The sequence below is a fragment of the Argiope bruennichi genome, chromosome 9 (assembly GCF_947563725.1).
Source record: "Argiope bruennichi chromosome 9, qqArgBrue1.1, whole genome shotgun sequence".
NCBI lineage: Eukaryota > Metazoa > Arthropoda > Arachnida > Araneae > Araneidae > Argiope > Argiope bruennichi.
The window spans coordinates 99224115-99238471 of record NC_079159.1 but is presented as its reverse complement, the minus strand read 5'-3'; the positions used below and the strand labels follow the sequence as shown (position 1 = coordinate 99238471).

The 14357-nt window shown below is 28.6% G+C and overlaps 1 protein-coding gene across 6 annotated transcripts in view; it reads right to left on the bottom strand.

The window, feature by feature from the left end:
• The window catches only part of LOC129983737 (ensconsin-like), an 86247-nt gene that overhangs the window by 16820 nt on the left and 55070 nt on the right, over nt 1–14357 (bottom strand). For 4 of the 6 annotated variants that reach the window (XM_056093342.1, XM_056093341.1, XM_056093345.1 and 1 more), the window contains 4 exons: nt 5176–5259; nt 4438–4506; nt 1415–1659; nt 5–269 (listed from right to left, as the gene is read on the bottom strand). In XM_056093342.1, the coding sequence (XP_055949317.1) occupies nt 5–269; nt 1415–1659; nt 4438–4506; nt 5176–5259 (663 nt within the window). Of the gene's footprint in view, nt 1–4; nt 270–1414; nt 1660–4437; nt 4507–5175; nt 5260–9202; nt 9514–11012; nt 11111–14357 lie in introns of those variants that run through there. The other 2 variants (XM_056093346.1, XM_056093343.1) reach the window with 2 other exon arrangements.

Below are 14357 nucleotides of genomic sequence, written 5' to 3'. Positions count from 1 at the left end.
TAACCAAACTTTCTGTCCAGACTACAAGCAGAAGTAGCTCTAGGAGGTGGACCCAATTCTCGTTCTTCAGATCTCCTGCTAACAGAGGACATCAGTACAGAGCCAGCATTCATACTGCGTCCCATTCCAATAGCTGCAAGATCTAGGTCAAACGTTCTGGGTGTGGAGCTGCCAAAAACATAACTCTGAGAATTCCTCTGAGCATTCCGTCGAGCTTCAATTCTTGCTTCTCTTTCCATGTTCCGGCGAAGGATAGCTTCTTTTCTTTCCTATGAAAAATTAAAATATGATGCTATTAAAATTTATCAGCAAATCATATTAATTTATCTGATTAACAAAACAGAAACATATACATTCAAAAGATAAATATTACAAATAATAAGAAATGTGTGTATGCATTCATTTATTTTTTTAATTTAAGGAAGTAGGTACATGTTTATTTCTTATTAGCAAAAGCTCCAGTTTATTTCTTACAGTTCACACCTGTACAAGTGACACTATTTTTAGTTGTAAGCAATTGCATTACAAAATTTGAATAATGTACATATAAGACACAATATCTAGAAATGTTATATATTATTATATTTTTTCCAAAAAATAATAAATATAAATTGGAAAATCCACTTGATATTGGAACCATTAAATCATAAATTATTGTTTCCTCTATACGATTATCACTACATAAATAAATATTTTCAGTTCGTAATGCAAATGAATACAGAATTACATTACTTCATTATATATTAAAGAATTTTCCACAATTATAAAATAAACATATCATATCCATTTAATGTTTTAAACAATGAGAAAGTAAAAAAAAAAATTAAACATTAGCTTGAAAACCTATCAACAGAATAAAAATATTAGTGAAAAAACAATTAATACATGACAGTTCACAGTGGCCAAGTTATAAGTTTTTCTACTGCTCTGCTATTGCAGCAGATAATTCAAAAAAAAGTATGGATCACATTTAGTTCTACATTCATGAAGTCCTTCCTTTGCCTTAATACATAAAAGAAATGAGATAAATATTTAGATTATGAGAGTCAGACTCAATTTAAATTTCTTCTTAAGGTAGTGGTTTTGGGTATGAAAAAAGGAGTGAGTTTAATTTTTTTTCCATCAAATCATTACAAGATAATAATTATCCTGCTATTTCATTAAACACAATATTAACTATTCTTGCCTATCCTCATATTCAATAATTTTATCCACCAGAAGTAAAAAGATTCAATAAACCAAAGAAATAATAAACAGTCAGAAGATTAGCTCAACAAGGATTTCATTAATTTTGCAACAATTGTATTATTCCATAAGTAGAGAAAATCTTTTAATACAGAATCTGTGCACGAAAAAGATTGAAATGGCCAATGAAATCATGACAAAGAAGAACATAAGTAAACTAATATAATACCTGTTCTGCTTCCCATATCTGTCTCTTCCTTTCCTCCACCTGTTGCCTTCGTTCAAGCTCTTTAATACGTGCCTCTTCTATCCTCCGCCGTCTTTCCTCCTCTTGCTGTTCTCTGTGCTTCTTGGCTTGTTGAAACTGTTGTTCTAACTCTCGCATTCTCTTTACTCTTTCCTCTTCTTGCATTTCACGGAACTGTCGGATCTTTTCCTCTTTATCTTTCTGGCCCTGCTGGTCTTTAGTATCACCTGAAGATAGACATTCATATAATTTTTTTTAAATCCTAATTTTGCCCATAACCACAGTTCCAAGTCATAAATATTAAATAACCAAAAAAATAACAATCAAAATTAATGCATTTGTTACAGCACCAGGGCATCATGCTGATTAAATAATAGATGAGATGATTGGGTTTTTATGAAGAATTGGAAATCAAATGCAAAAGGTCATATATTTAAAATACTCTCAAGATTTGCTACCTATAATATTGCTATTTCTTAAAATAATAGGAAGCAAATAACAAATGAATATGGTTGCAGAAACTTTACATAAAGAAAACTTATTTAAAAGAATATATGTAAAAAATATAAGAGATATTTCTCCATTAAATATATGCATGCATATATTACAAGAATTAAATATTTACAAATATAAGAATATGAATATTAGAATAATTACAATAAATAGAATTCTTTTTTCATATTTCTTTTTCAGAGATGTGTATAAAAAATCAGCAGTGATAAAAATATGAATCAATGTCCACTCAGAAATATTAACTGAAATTTTAAAAAATAAAAATTTAAAACATGAGTATTTATATGCAAGAAGCATAAATATTAAAAAATTATAGCAGAGTATTTTTCATTAATGAAGCTCATCACGATACAAGGAAGAGAATTAAAAATCAAATATTATAATATATACAGTGGTGGTCAAAATTGTGGACATTTTTGAAAATCATTATGTTTTCTAACGTTGTATGCTTATATAAAATGTTACATTTCACAAAATGCAAACTCTTACATATCATTTTAAAGCGAATTAAATGCTGATTTCAATACAAAAAGCAAAATTAAATATTTGCAATACAAAAAAAGTTATTCTTACTTTAATCTGAATAACAAACAAAGTGATGAAGTGGATTGTAATTTCTAATTTTCCGGGCAAATCACTGTTTTTGTTCTTCTTGAACCAATCAAATGTTATTAACTGCTAGTAGAAGCTGACACCATGTTTAAAGTTGGAAAAGTCATTATTGTGCTTTCTCTTTAGAAGTATGGCTGCTTTTTATGTAATTAAATTTCAAGTTAGAAGTTTTGTTAAACTTTTTAATACACAGTTGGAATTTTTGTAAACATTTCTAATATTTAGTCAAGAATCAATGGCATCAAATAAAAGAATATATTGAGCTTCTAGAAAGAGAACAAAGATTAATGCAATACATGAATGTGGTCCTTCCTATGCTGAAATTGCAAGACAGGTGGGTGATTCAGTAATTACATCTGGAATTCGAAAATTTGGTTTACGATATTAGAAGACAAATTCAATAAAAAACAAAGCAGGAAATGGCTGAAAAAAGGTAAACCACATCTGTAGATGACAGAAAAATAAAAAGACTATGCCTCCAAGATAGAAGAATGCCATCAGTGGCCATCAGAAGTCAATTGAATGATGTTGGCATTTATGTCAGTTGAAGAACAATCAGGAGAAAATTATTAGATGTTGGATTAAGAGGCAGAATTCAACGGGAAAGTCCTTATCTCAATTTAAGCAGCGTATAAAAAGATTATGGTGGTCAAAGGAATGCATTAATTGGGCAGATAATCAGTAATTACAAGTTATTTGGAGTGATGAAACAAACATATTGTTATTCGGTAGTGATAGTGAAAATAGGTAAGACATAGAATAGGCGAAGAACTACATCCTGGCTGCATTCAGGCAACTATGAAGAATTCAGTTAGTGTTATGATTTGGTCATGCATGTCAGTAGAAGATCTTAGTTTCCTTGATGTTATCGATGGAACAGTAATTGCAAGGAAATACATTGATACTATTCTAGAGTCAAAATTTACACCTCCCATTAGTGATCTATTTCCTAACAACGCATAATTTATTTTTCATTAGGATTCAGCTCCTTGCTACATAGCAAAAATATCGAAAGAGTGCTTTAGTACAAAGAACACTGAATTGTTATCATGACCAGGAAACAGTCCTGACTTCAAAATTATTGTGAACTTATGGCACCATCTGAAAACTCTTGTACATATGAAGCATTTGTCAAATAAAAAAGAATTCATTGAGACTATAATTGTTTTTTGGCATCCTGTAATAACAAAGGAAGAGCTTAAAACTCTAGTCAGCTCAATCGAAATATCGAATTGAAGCTGTAATAAAAAATAAAGGCTACCCTACTAAGTACTGATAACTCACTGCAGTCATCAGCTTCTAATGTAAGTCGATAATTATTGCCACTCAACTTTTTTTGCATTACAAATATTTGAATTTTGCTTCTTGTATTGAAATCAGAATTAAATTCTCCTTCAAATGATGTGTAATAGTTTGCATTTTGTGAAACCTTACATTTTCTATAAGCATACAAAGTTAGAAAACATAAAACTTTCCGAAAGTGTCCATAATTTTGGCCACCACTATATATGGGAATTTTTTTAAACCTTTTCAATTTTGTAATTGATAAAATTTATTTAATGATAATTTATTTATCAATTTTTTTATATTTATCAATTTTACTGCATTACTTTCATTTATAAGTAATCATTGCATTTTTTTAAAAAATCTAACAGCTAAAAACATTCAAAGATCTCTGATAATTTCTCTTTTAAACTGATAAACAAAAATTGCACATATGCTCTCAAAGATTCATAATAGTAGGCAAGAAAAAGACATCACTAAAATAAATATGTGATAAAAAGTGCTCAGGATTAATAAACTGCAACTTTTCATAGATCAGTTTTATTTTACACAATTTTCTAAATTGTTTTTATTCAAAAGCATTTTTAAATGCATACCTCCCGATTTAGGATCATTAACCGCAGGCGAAACATCTCCAGTTTTGCCATGTGCAAACCAATAGGAATCTAAAACAAAAATATTACAAAGAAAAGTTAGGATAACCCATGTTAATTGACATTTTTCAAACTTTTTACATAAATGAGGATCTTAAAAGCTCTTACATGAGTATGGAAGGAAAAATCTTCAAACTAAATTATTTGAAACCTTATTATTATCTTATTTAACTGCATATGTTGACCAGCCAATTTGCCAAGAATATTGGTTGTGTTTGATTTCAATAAAATTTCTTATGTGTAATTTGATGCTCATAATTACTTCAAGAAAATATTTTTAAGCACTATCTAATTGTAATTGAGGTTATTATCATACTATTTTAATAAATTTACACTTGTTCTGTTATGAACATTACTCATGTAGCTGAGATTTCTTGCATCATAGCACCATTTAAAATGCATATTATTGTGTAATTGCAAATTGTATTAGTGTCACTGGAAATTCTTCTTTACTTTCTACATAAAAACTTTTCAAATAATAAATAGAATTTTCCTTCCTAAACTTTCAATTACATATTTGACAAAATGCTGAAAAATGTTTTGAATTGCATTACCATAATAAAAGTACTGTTAAAAATTATACACATTAAAAAAAAGGGGGCAAAATTCAATTTATGCTTTTAATATCAAAAGTGTTGCAAATAGCTAGTAATTGAAAATCAAAGGAACTGCCAATCTCACCTTTCGTTTGAGGAGCTTTGCTCAAAGGAGATGGACAAGTTTCTTTTGACATTCCTGTTGTGGAAAATATTCTTTCATTCTCAGCTGAAAAGAATTATAAGAATATATAATAAGCACACTTGTTTTATACTATATTACATATCCAATAAATACAATAGTAAAATAATTTAAAAGAATTTTTCTTTAATATTCAATTTTCCTTTTTGCATTCTGAAGAATATACTGAATATCAAACTATGTTACAATTAAGCTGCATGATTTTAACAATGTTCCAATAAAATTTTTCAAGATTCTTTGAGCTACCTTCCAAAATGTTTCAATGGGGAAGGGGGGGGGGTATTCTTTCACAATTTCTAAACTTTGGGTGAAAAGATAATAAATAAAACTTTCAGTGAAATTTTGGCATTCCTGGTGCAGAATTTCTGATATTTATAATGGCTAAATTTCTCCAAGAAAGTTAGTAAAATTTAATTTTTAAAAAGCTATCAGATTTTTAATTCAACATTTGAAAATCTTTTCAGATATTTCATCTATTTTATGACATTCTAAAATATTAATCCATAATTTTAAAAAAAAAGCATCAACTCAATATAATAAAGTCGATATTTGTGTTTGTTGAAAGCGTAATTAGTGGTGCCAAGACAAAAAGTATCTAATTCGATGCAGTAGCATTAGCAGTTGAAGTGCATATTAAAGGTGTTTTTTTAAGAAATTATAAATCAAATTTAATTTCATAATAGATAAGCGATCTATTAAAATTTCAAAAAATTAACTCTATCTACAATTTAAAAAAAGCTGTGATCAGCCATGTTCATAAGAAATGTATTGTTAAAATGGTTTATATTGTATATTTTGTGTTTGTGCATTCGATGCCATACTTTTCTCAATAAATGCAACACAGCCAGAATTTAAATGTATTACTTTTTTAAAATTATTATCTAAAACATGGCACTTGGCTATAGCATTTATTTCATTTCTTACCCTTTATTACACACAACCACATATTAATTTAACAGTTGCACCTAGGTCATATGTGAAAAATATCAAGAAACAACTAAAACTGTTGCAAATAATTTCATTAAATAAAACAAATTATCTTTCAATGTTAGCTATCAGATATAATAAAGTAGAAATAATAAAAAACAATGAAACTGAAACTAAGCAAAACCAGTAGAAGAATCCATATGATTTCCTTAAATATTCTATTGCATTTTTATAAATTCGCTTCCTGCTTTGTCAGTTCGATGCAAATTTCACAATCGATTTCAATCTAACCTCTTGATGAATTCCAATTTTAAACAGTTTAAACCTGGAAGACAATGCAATATTAACTCGTTTCCCAAGCTGTCTATTTGTTTGTTCGATACAAATTTTTTAATAGACTAAAAACTTTCATTGTCGGCATACGGTGACATGGCAAGTCGATAGTTCATCGAGAAATTAACTTATTATTTAAAATTTTATACTTACAAAGTCACGTTTTTAAGACGGACTAAAAAGTATAAAATAAGTTTCCGTAGCCCCAGACCAATGAATTTTCAAAATTCCCAATCATAAATTTACAAGACAATATGTATAGGGCTAGGAGAAATTATTTAATACTTTTTTGTCAAGTTTTAAAAACGTGGCATATTAAAAAAAATAATTATTTAAATAATTAATGAATGATGATAATATATAGTCAAAAGTAGTAGCCGAAGGGCAAATGCGAATGAATGGAATTTTCTGAAATTAAAATTTGATCCATTTTTTTCCCCTCTTAGATTTCTTTAAAAAATAAACGGTGTCCCTTCAAAATGTTCTTGAGCAACCATATTGAATAAAATATAAATTTTAAAGATATATTGGAAATAAATAAAATGTCAATGTAGGCAGAGGAAATTCTAGAAAATATGTAAACTCATAATAAAGAGAGTAAATGAAATTTGTTTGCTTAAAATAATAAGCAAAGCAAATAAGAACAAAACGGTTCGAATTTTGCAAAGACGTGTGACTTCTTGATATAGTAAGTAGTATAGTATAATCAGTTTGTATATAATAATATGATGTTATAAATATTCATAAAAATTTACAAGTTCCACCTCTACTTCTCCTTATCTATTTTTTTTATATAAATTATTTCAGGATTGCTAATTTTAATATTATAATTAAAAAACACTCATGAAGATTGATACCCGAGTAGACGAATGAAAGTACTTATTCCAACAAATTAAGAAGATTTTGAGATACAAAAAATTAATAAATAAATAAATATTATATTCAACTCCCACGTTGCATAAGAATTAGTGGGGGATTTTCCACCAGGCAAATTAAGCAGCAACCAATATCCGATATGCTGAATTGGGACTGCAAGCAAATCGTTTAAAAAAATTTTTATAACACGAGTTGTCAAATAAATAAATTCTATGAATTAGAAAATACTGGAGAAACAATATTTTGTCAAGTGCAACTCTTCACTCTCCATTTGTTTCATTTCGTTCATTTAATTATTACAGTATTTATTAACACTGAGCATCTGCTTATAAATAAAATCGCGCAATTATGAGTCTTATTTCAGAAATACATAAATGGCATTTTCGAAAGTTACTAAAATAAATGTAATTAAATTAATTATTGGCATAATAAAATTAAAAACGTAAAACTAAATTAACGAAGGGTCTCCTAATGCAGACTATCTGGGACCGCAAAATGTTTAACTCCCTCACCGATAAGGACGATACAAGTATGGCATCTAATCGAAAGTTTATCTAACAGGGCATTTCAGTTTCAATAAAATTATTCCAATCGTTATCTTGTCATGGTTTAAAATAACTATAACAATTTGTTTTCCTTACTTGATTTTATTAAATAGAAAAGAAATTCTTTTTTTAATAATAATATGATTCGTTTTAGATACCATAACTATATATCTATCAAGATTTAGATAAAATACTTGAAACTAAAAGATGTGCTCTTTGAGAATTATATACTTAGGAGACAAATTTAAACCATTAATATGGGCATAGCATTTATTTTTCTAAGGATAAGGGTGAAAAATCATAACTAAAGCTTCAATCAGGTATTCTTTAAAAAAAAAAATTTCAATAAATAAGATAAAGTAAAAATAAAAATATTATCATTCGTATCTCAATTATAGATTAGAAACTATGGAAACAAGATAAGAATTAAACATGGAATCAACACATATTTCTAAATACGTTTAAAAAAAAACTTGATAAAAATAAAATATATTGACAAAACTTTTGAGTTCATTGTATTGATGAATAATGTAGCTTTACTGAGTGGCATTTTCATATATTATATGTTAATACTAAACATTAAAAACGATGAATTTAATAACAAATGAATTGATGTTCCTTTTTTCCCTCTTCTTTTAATTAAACAATTTCGTATATTGAAAATTTGATGAATATTTTCAGTCTTGTATTGAGAAAATTTCAGTCTTCAACATTTTCATGAAACAAGATTTATTACCGTTAAAGCTATTGAAATAATTTTAATTTAATAAAAAACAACTTATCAAACAATAAGAAAGAAATATGTAGTTTAACTTATGTAACATTCACCTAATAAATTGATTTTCGTGTAATTTGTTTTACAGGTATTCAGCCTCTGGTGAAGTATTCATTTTTATAACAACCAAAGCATGCTTTTTGTAGTTATAAATTAAACAACGCAGCAAATTTTCATGAAGTGCAACATTGAAAGGCATCTTGAATAATAATGTTAGTACATGAAACTTACATTAGATTTCATATGTAGTACGAAAAACATCACAACTATATTCACTCAAAAAGCACAATTTTTCAAAAACAATGAAATCTCTAAGGTAAGCACTACTAATTTCGATTTTTCAAACTGAAATCAGCAATAACGCACTAAATATTTCAGTATAGACCCATCTACACGCTTATTAAAAGGAAAGGGAGGAAAACCTATACAGATGCATGCTTTTAACCTCAATATCCCTGTGTACAAATGATGCAATCAGCCATAGTAAAAAAATAAAAATAAAAATTTCCTTTACCTGATTATGAAACATCTGTTCGTTAATTCCATTTCTAGAACATATACCGACAAATGAGGTATATCCCGAAAACTAAAAGTAGGTCCGATAGCGAAACAATCCATCACATCGAACTGTACGCGTAGCAGAATCTCACACCAACATAACCGGCAGATAGAAGAGGTTAATTCTAACCGCAGATATTATAGTTGGTAGGCAAACAGCTTGAATTCCTCACGCAATGGGTGCTGCGTTTCAGACACACATCTTAGACTAGTGAGCAATAGTAATAATAAATAATAATAAAGGCATCCTCTGTTGGCTAGACAGGTAGCCGTGGAATCCGCGAATATAATGAGCAAGTTCATCTAAGCGTGGCGATGCTACATAAAAAAAAAATTACAAAAAAAAAACTAAATAATAATCAACACAATCGGTAGAGTTGTATAAGGAAGAAACCGGTTGCGCTTCCAACACCGCACTTTTCATTATGCTTTTCCTTTTTTTTCCCCCATCTCGATCATATTTTCTATTCTCTGTTCTTTTACTCACCGACGGTTTTGTTTATTTTTTATATTAAACCGTTAACTCTGTGCCCTAACCCTGGAAAACTATTTCATTCAATAATTAAATAAAATAATAAACGAAGGTCCACTTAATGCAAGACTTATAATAAGCCTTTTTTGTAGTTTTCGGATGAAAGGGCCGTAATAAAAAAAATATGCAACGAATTTAATTAAAGAATAATGATGGACATCACACGAGACGGATGGTGGCTTTCAGCAACTCATTAGATATAGTTGCTACTGCAATATAAGAATTAATAAACCGTTCACGACATAGATTCCTATATAATGCCTGCAACTTATTTTGATTTAAAAGTCAATTTCACTTCAATGCACGAAAGTTACTGGCAATTAAAAATAATTTCATTAGCAAAATTGAAATATTGCTCAGAAAATGAAATCGTACTTTGATCAATCCAAGTAAAATAATCTAGTTGTGATATATTATCTGCCCTAATTTTGAAATGAGATTTGCTAAAGATGGCGGGAGGTGGAATTTTCACAGACACACATAAGTGTATCAATAGATGCACACCAAAATATATGAATCAATACGAATTCACACACACACAGAAAACACTTTCGTAGAATTGATATACTCTGGGCACATGAAAATTTTATGTCCTTCATTAAGTTTTTAATAATGTAAAAATGTAAAATGCTAAGTTTTTAATAATGTCAATGTAAAAATGCTGAAATCAAAACCAAAATAATACATATACAAATTAAGATTTTATCTTATTGGATAAATAAATCATTAAAAAATAAATATTAAAGGATGTAATGGATTTTCATTATATAAGTTATCTCTCCCAAATGTATAAAATAGTTTGTTGCCCATTAGATTAAAACTTGGACTAAATTTACTATTAATTGCAATTTCATTTATGAGTTTATAACACTTGAAAAGAATAATGACACACGTTATTTAAATTTATTTACTGTACTGTCTATAGTAATATTATGATAGCAATAAATGCCATATGCTTCATTCTGTTGACTTTTCATAGACCGTTTTTCCTCAAATAGCACACAGAGAAAAGATGTAACACTCCCTAATCAAGCTTCAAACTTTTACAACAGGCATGATCTTAATATGTCAAATCCAGGTTACAATAAACCTCTTTTTGTAACAACAATAAAGAGAAACAGCATTAACACCCAATAAAAGTTAATAGCTCAATACATACGCAAGTCACAGGCAGATGCGAGATACAAAAAATTAAAAATAGCTAATTAAAGCAAAAACCAAAGATCCCATCTACTTTCTTCATCTTTTCTCCCCACTTGATATCGTCCGGAGTATTCTTTTCCATCACCTATCAGGCCGTCTGCGTTTTGGTCACGGTTTGTCAGTTCCGATAATAACAGTCATTAGCCCGGCCGGTATGCTATGAGAACAATGAAATTGTTACGAGTTTCCGCGCACGGCCAAAAAGATTTCCCGCCCTTAGTTTGGTTACCAATTGCACGCCAGGGAGGAAATGACCACCTGGCGACCTTGGAATCAATGAGGATGCTAAAGAGGAACTTTTAGCACCGAATAAAGAATTAACATACATTTGAATTTTTGCTTTCGAAAAGAATGCAGTCTATGAAGATATTTGAGCAATTCAAAATTAAGCCATGCATTTCAAAGGTCATGATCGTCTTTCGCTTTGATTACTTACTTTGTTGTCTCTTCAGTGAAATGACCTGATATTAAAGAATTTGTGGGGTCAAATACAAACAATATTTAGAAAATTAATAAATATTAATTAATTTCGCAAACGCATTTTGATTTCTCTTCGGTTTATATGGTTAGGTAAGGAAATATTTTGTGATTCAGCATGAGTATAACAATGTATCATTGAAACAGAAAGCAAATTTTAGCTTTCTTTTAATTAAACGAGTTGAATTATTTTTAATTGAGCGAGTTGAAATGTTTCTGAATGAAATGAAACGAATGGAAGAAATTCACTCTGGTTTTAATTTGTGCGCGGAAATTAATAAATTTAATGTATCATAAGCTTAATATAAGAAATTAAATATGAATGATCTGTTTTTCAAAAAATGAATTCTACTCCAGATTGATGAATTGTAAATTTTGAATTCTGTACTACTCCAGATTGATGAACAGTAAAGCCAGTTGATACCTCTTTCAAAAGATTGGTGTAAAATGACGTACAAATGAGAAAGTGTACAAAAGGGTGGAACGAAAATAGCCTTTTTTTTTTTTTTTTTAAAGATAATAGTGGGGGAAAGTTGTTTTTTAGGTTCAAAAAGAATTTTTTTAAAAATGATTGCATTTTAACACCCTTCTTCAGCTACCGTAACGAGCTTAAAGTTTGCAAAAAAAAAAAAAATTATAAACTTTGATAAAATATATTATATGAATTTTGTGTACTATAATGTTACAAAAGAAGGTTTAAAATGTATATAAAAGTATTACAAATGGAAAAAAATACTTTCATTACTGGAATAATGACAACACATTTTGGACACCTGAAACAGTGCGTTAACAACGATTCAGTACATGTTTCAATAAAAAGTACCCTCTGGTCGCTCCGCACAATTCCCCAAGAATCACATTGTGATTCTTTTGGGATCAGTACATGATCCAAGCTCGTTTCACTCACTCACCATGTAATCATGCATTTCTACTAGTAACAAAAAAATTATAAATACATTCATAACTAAAAGTAAAGTATTTAAATTGTATGAACTGCTAACATCAACTTATCATCAATTTATATAAAAAACATAGGAAATAACGGAACCAATATTATCAAAAGAACCATTGAATATCCTATATAATTTATAATCGCCTTATAAATTAAGATTTTTTTTAAACTAGCATTTCAAAATCTATTAAGACCTTAAACAAACGAATGTGATTTAACTAAAAACTCTTCTTCATTCAAAGAGCAAATTTCCAAATAAAAAAAAAACTGATGCCAATAAATTATTAAAGTTCATGGAAAAAACATTTATAAAAATTAAATCGCATTCATATTATCTATATTAATGATAAATTTCACTTCACAGAAATAAAATAAATAGCAGTCATCAAAGAAAAAAAATCAACGTCATACAAAAGAATTTTGGATACATCATTGTTTCATTAAGTTCAAACGCGGTCAAAGCTCCCGAAATAATGATAAAGAGAGGGGGGGAATTATATGAAAATATGCAATTATTTTCAAGTGGATAAATATATGTCATTATCAAACAAATTTCTAGAAAACATTCACACCTCTTTTTCAGTAGCAAGGATTTTTATGTAGTAATCAATGCAGTTGAGCATACACAGTGAGATTCACCGATAATAAATTCTTTCAAAACGATCTATAAGCGAAATCTTTATAGTTTATATATCAATACCTATTTTGGACTAATAAAATCATTTCATAATGCGAAAATCTTATACAACCTCCACTTTACAATTACTCCATCACAGTTATTAACTATTTGAATATGTTCAAGCGTCAACCCATAGGAAATTTTATTTTACTTTAACAAATAATATATAAAACAAAATTTAGTAAGTCAATACCAACTTAGATCAACAAACATTTTTTTAGTTACTTTTTATTAAATAATTACAAAATTAGTGACGAACTTGGCGACCATTTGACGACATAACGACGGATTTAGCAACTTTGGCGACCAAATAGAAATTACTGGACAAATTTAAGTAATTAATTAATATTTGAAAAAAACTGTATTAACATCAAGTGTCATTATCATCAAGTGTCTACAAGTTTTAAAAAATGTATTTGAACTTGAGTGGATGAATAAAAAGTATTTTATTAACAACTGAAAATTTGAACAAGATATCTAATATATAAAATTCTCGTGTCACAGTTTTCGTTGCCATACTCCTCCGAAACGGCTTGACCGATTTTGATGAAATTTTATGTGCTTATCCGGTATCTATGAGAATCGGCCAACATCTATTTTTCATCCCCCTAAATGTTAGGGGTAGTCAATTATTAATTAAAAACTAACTTTCCCGCCAAAAAAATCTTCCATTTTCCCCACCGCCAACTTTTCCGCCAAAAAAATCTTCAATTTTCCCCAACGCCAAATGATTTAGGCTTTAGTTCTTTTTTTCTCCCAACAGTAATGAGGCTAGGGTTAAGATTTTTCGGCGGATTATTTCAAACGATTCTGTTTATTTTCTTAATGTTTTATGCATTTAAAATTAAACATTGTTAATTAATCCATGTTTCAGATTCATTCTGAAGTACTTTTGAATTAAAATAGCACAGAATAAAGGAAATTAAAAATGTCTAATCTTCATAGCGTTACCCCAACTGGCGTAGAAAAATTCACGCATTTGCGTTACGTAAAAGGCGAAGAAAATTCACGCATGTGTTCTGATCGTTGGCATGGCAACCATTATCAACGGACGATTTAAATTACTTTTAGGTTAGTTGTATGCTTTTGTAAGTAAATTGTATTTATGTTATATATTTTTTGTATATGCTTATAGTTTTAAGTACATCGTTTTTTAAGTAGTTTTTTTTAACCTGTTTACAATGATTTAAATTATTTTTAGGTTAGTTGCATGCTTTTGTAATTAAATTGTATTTATGTTAGTTATATATATATTTTTTATATATGCT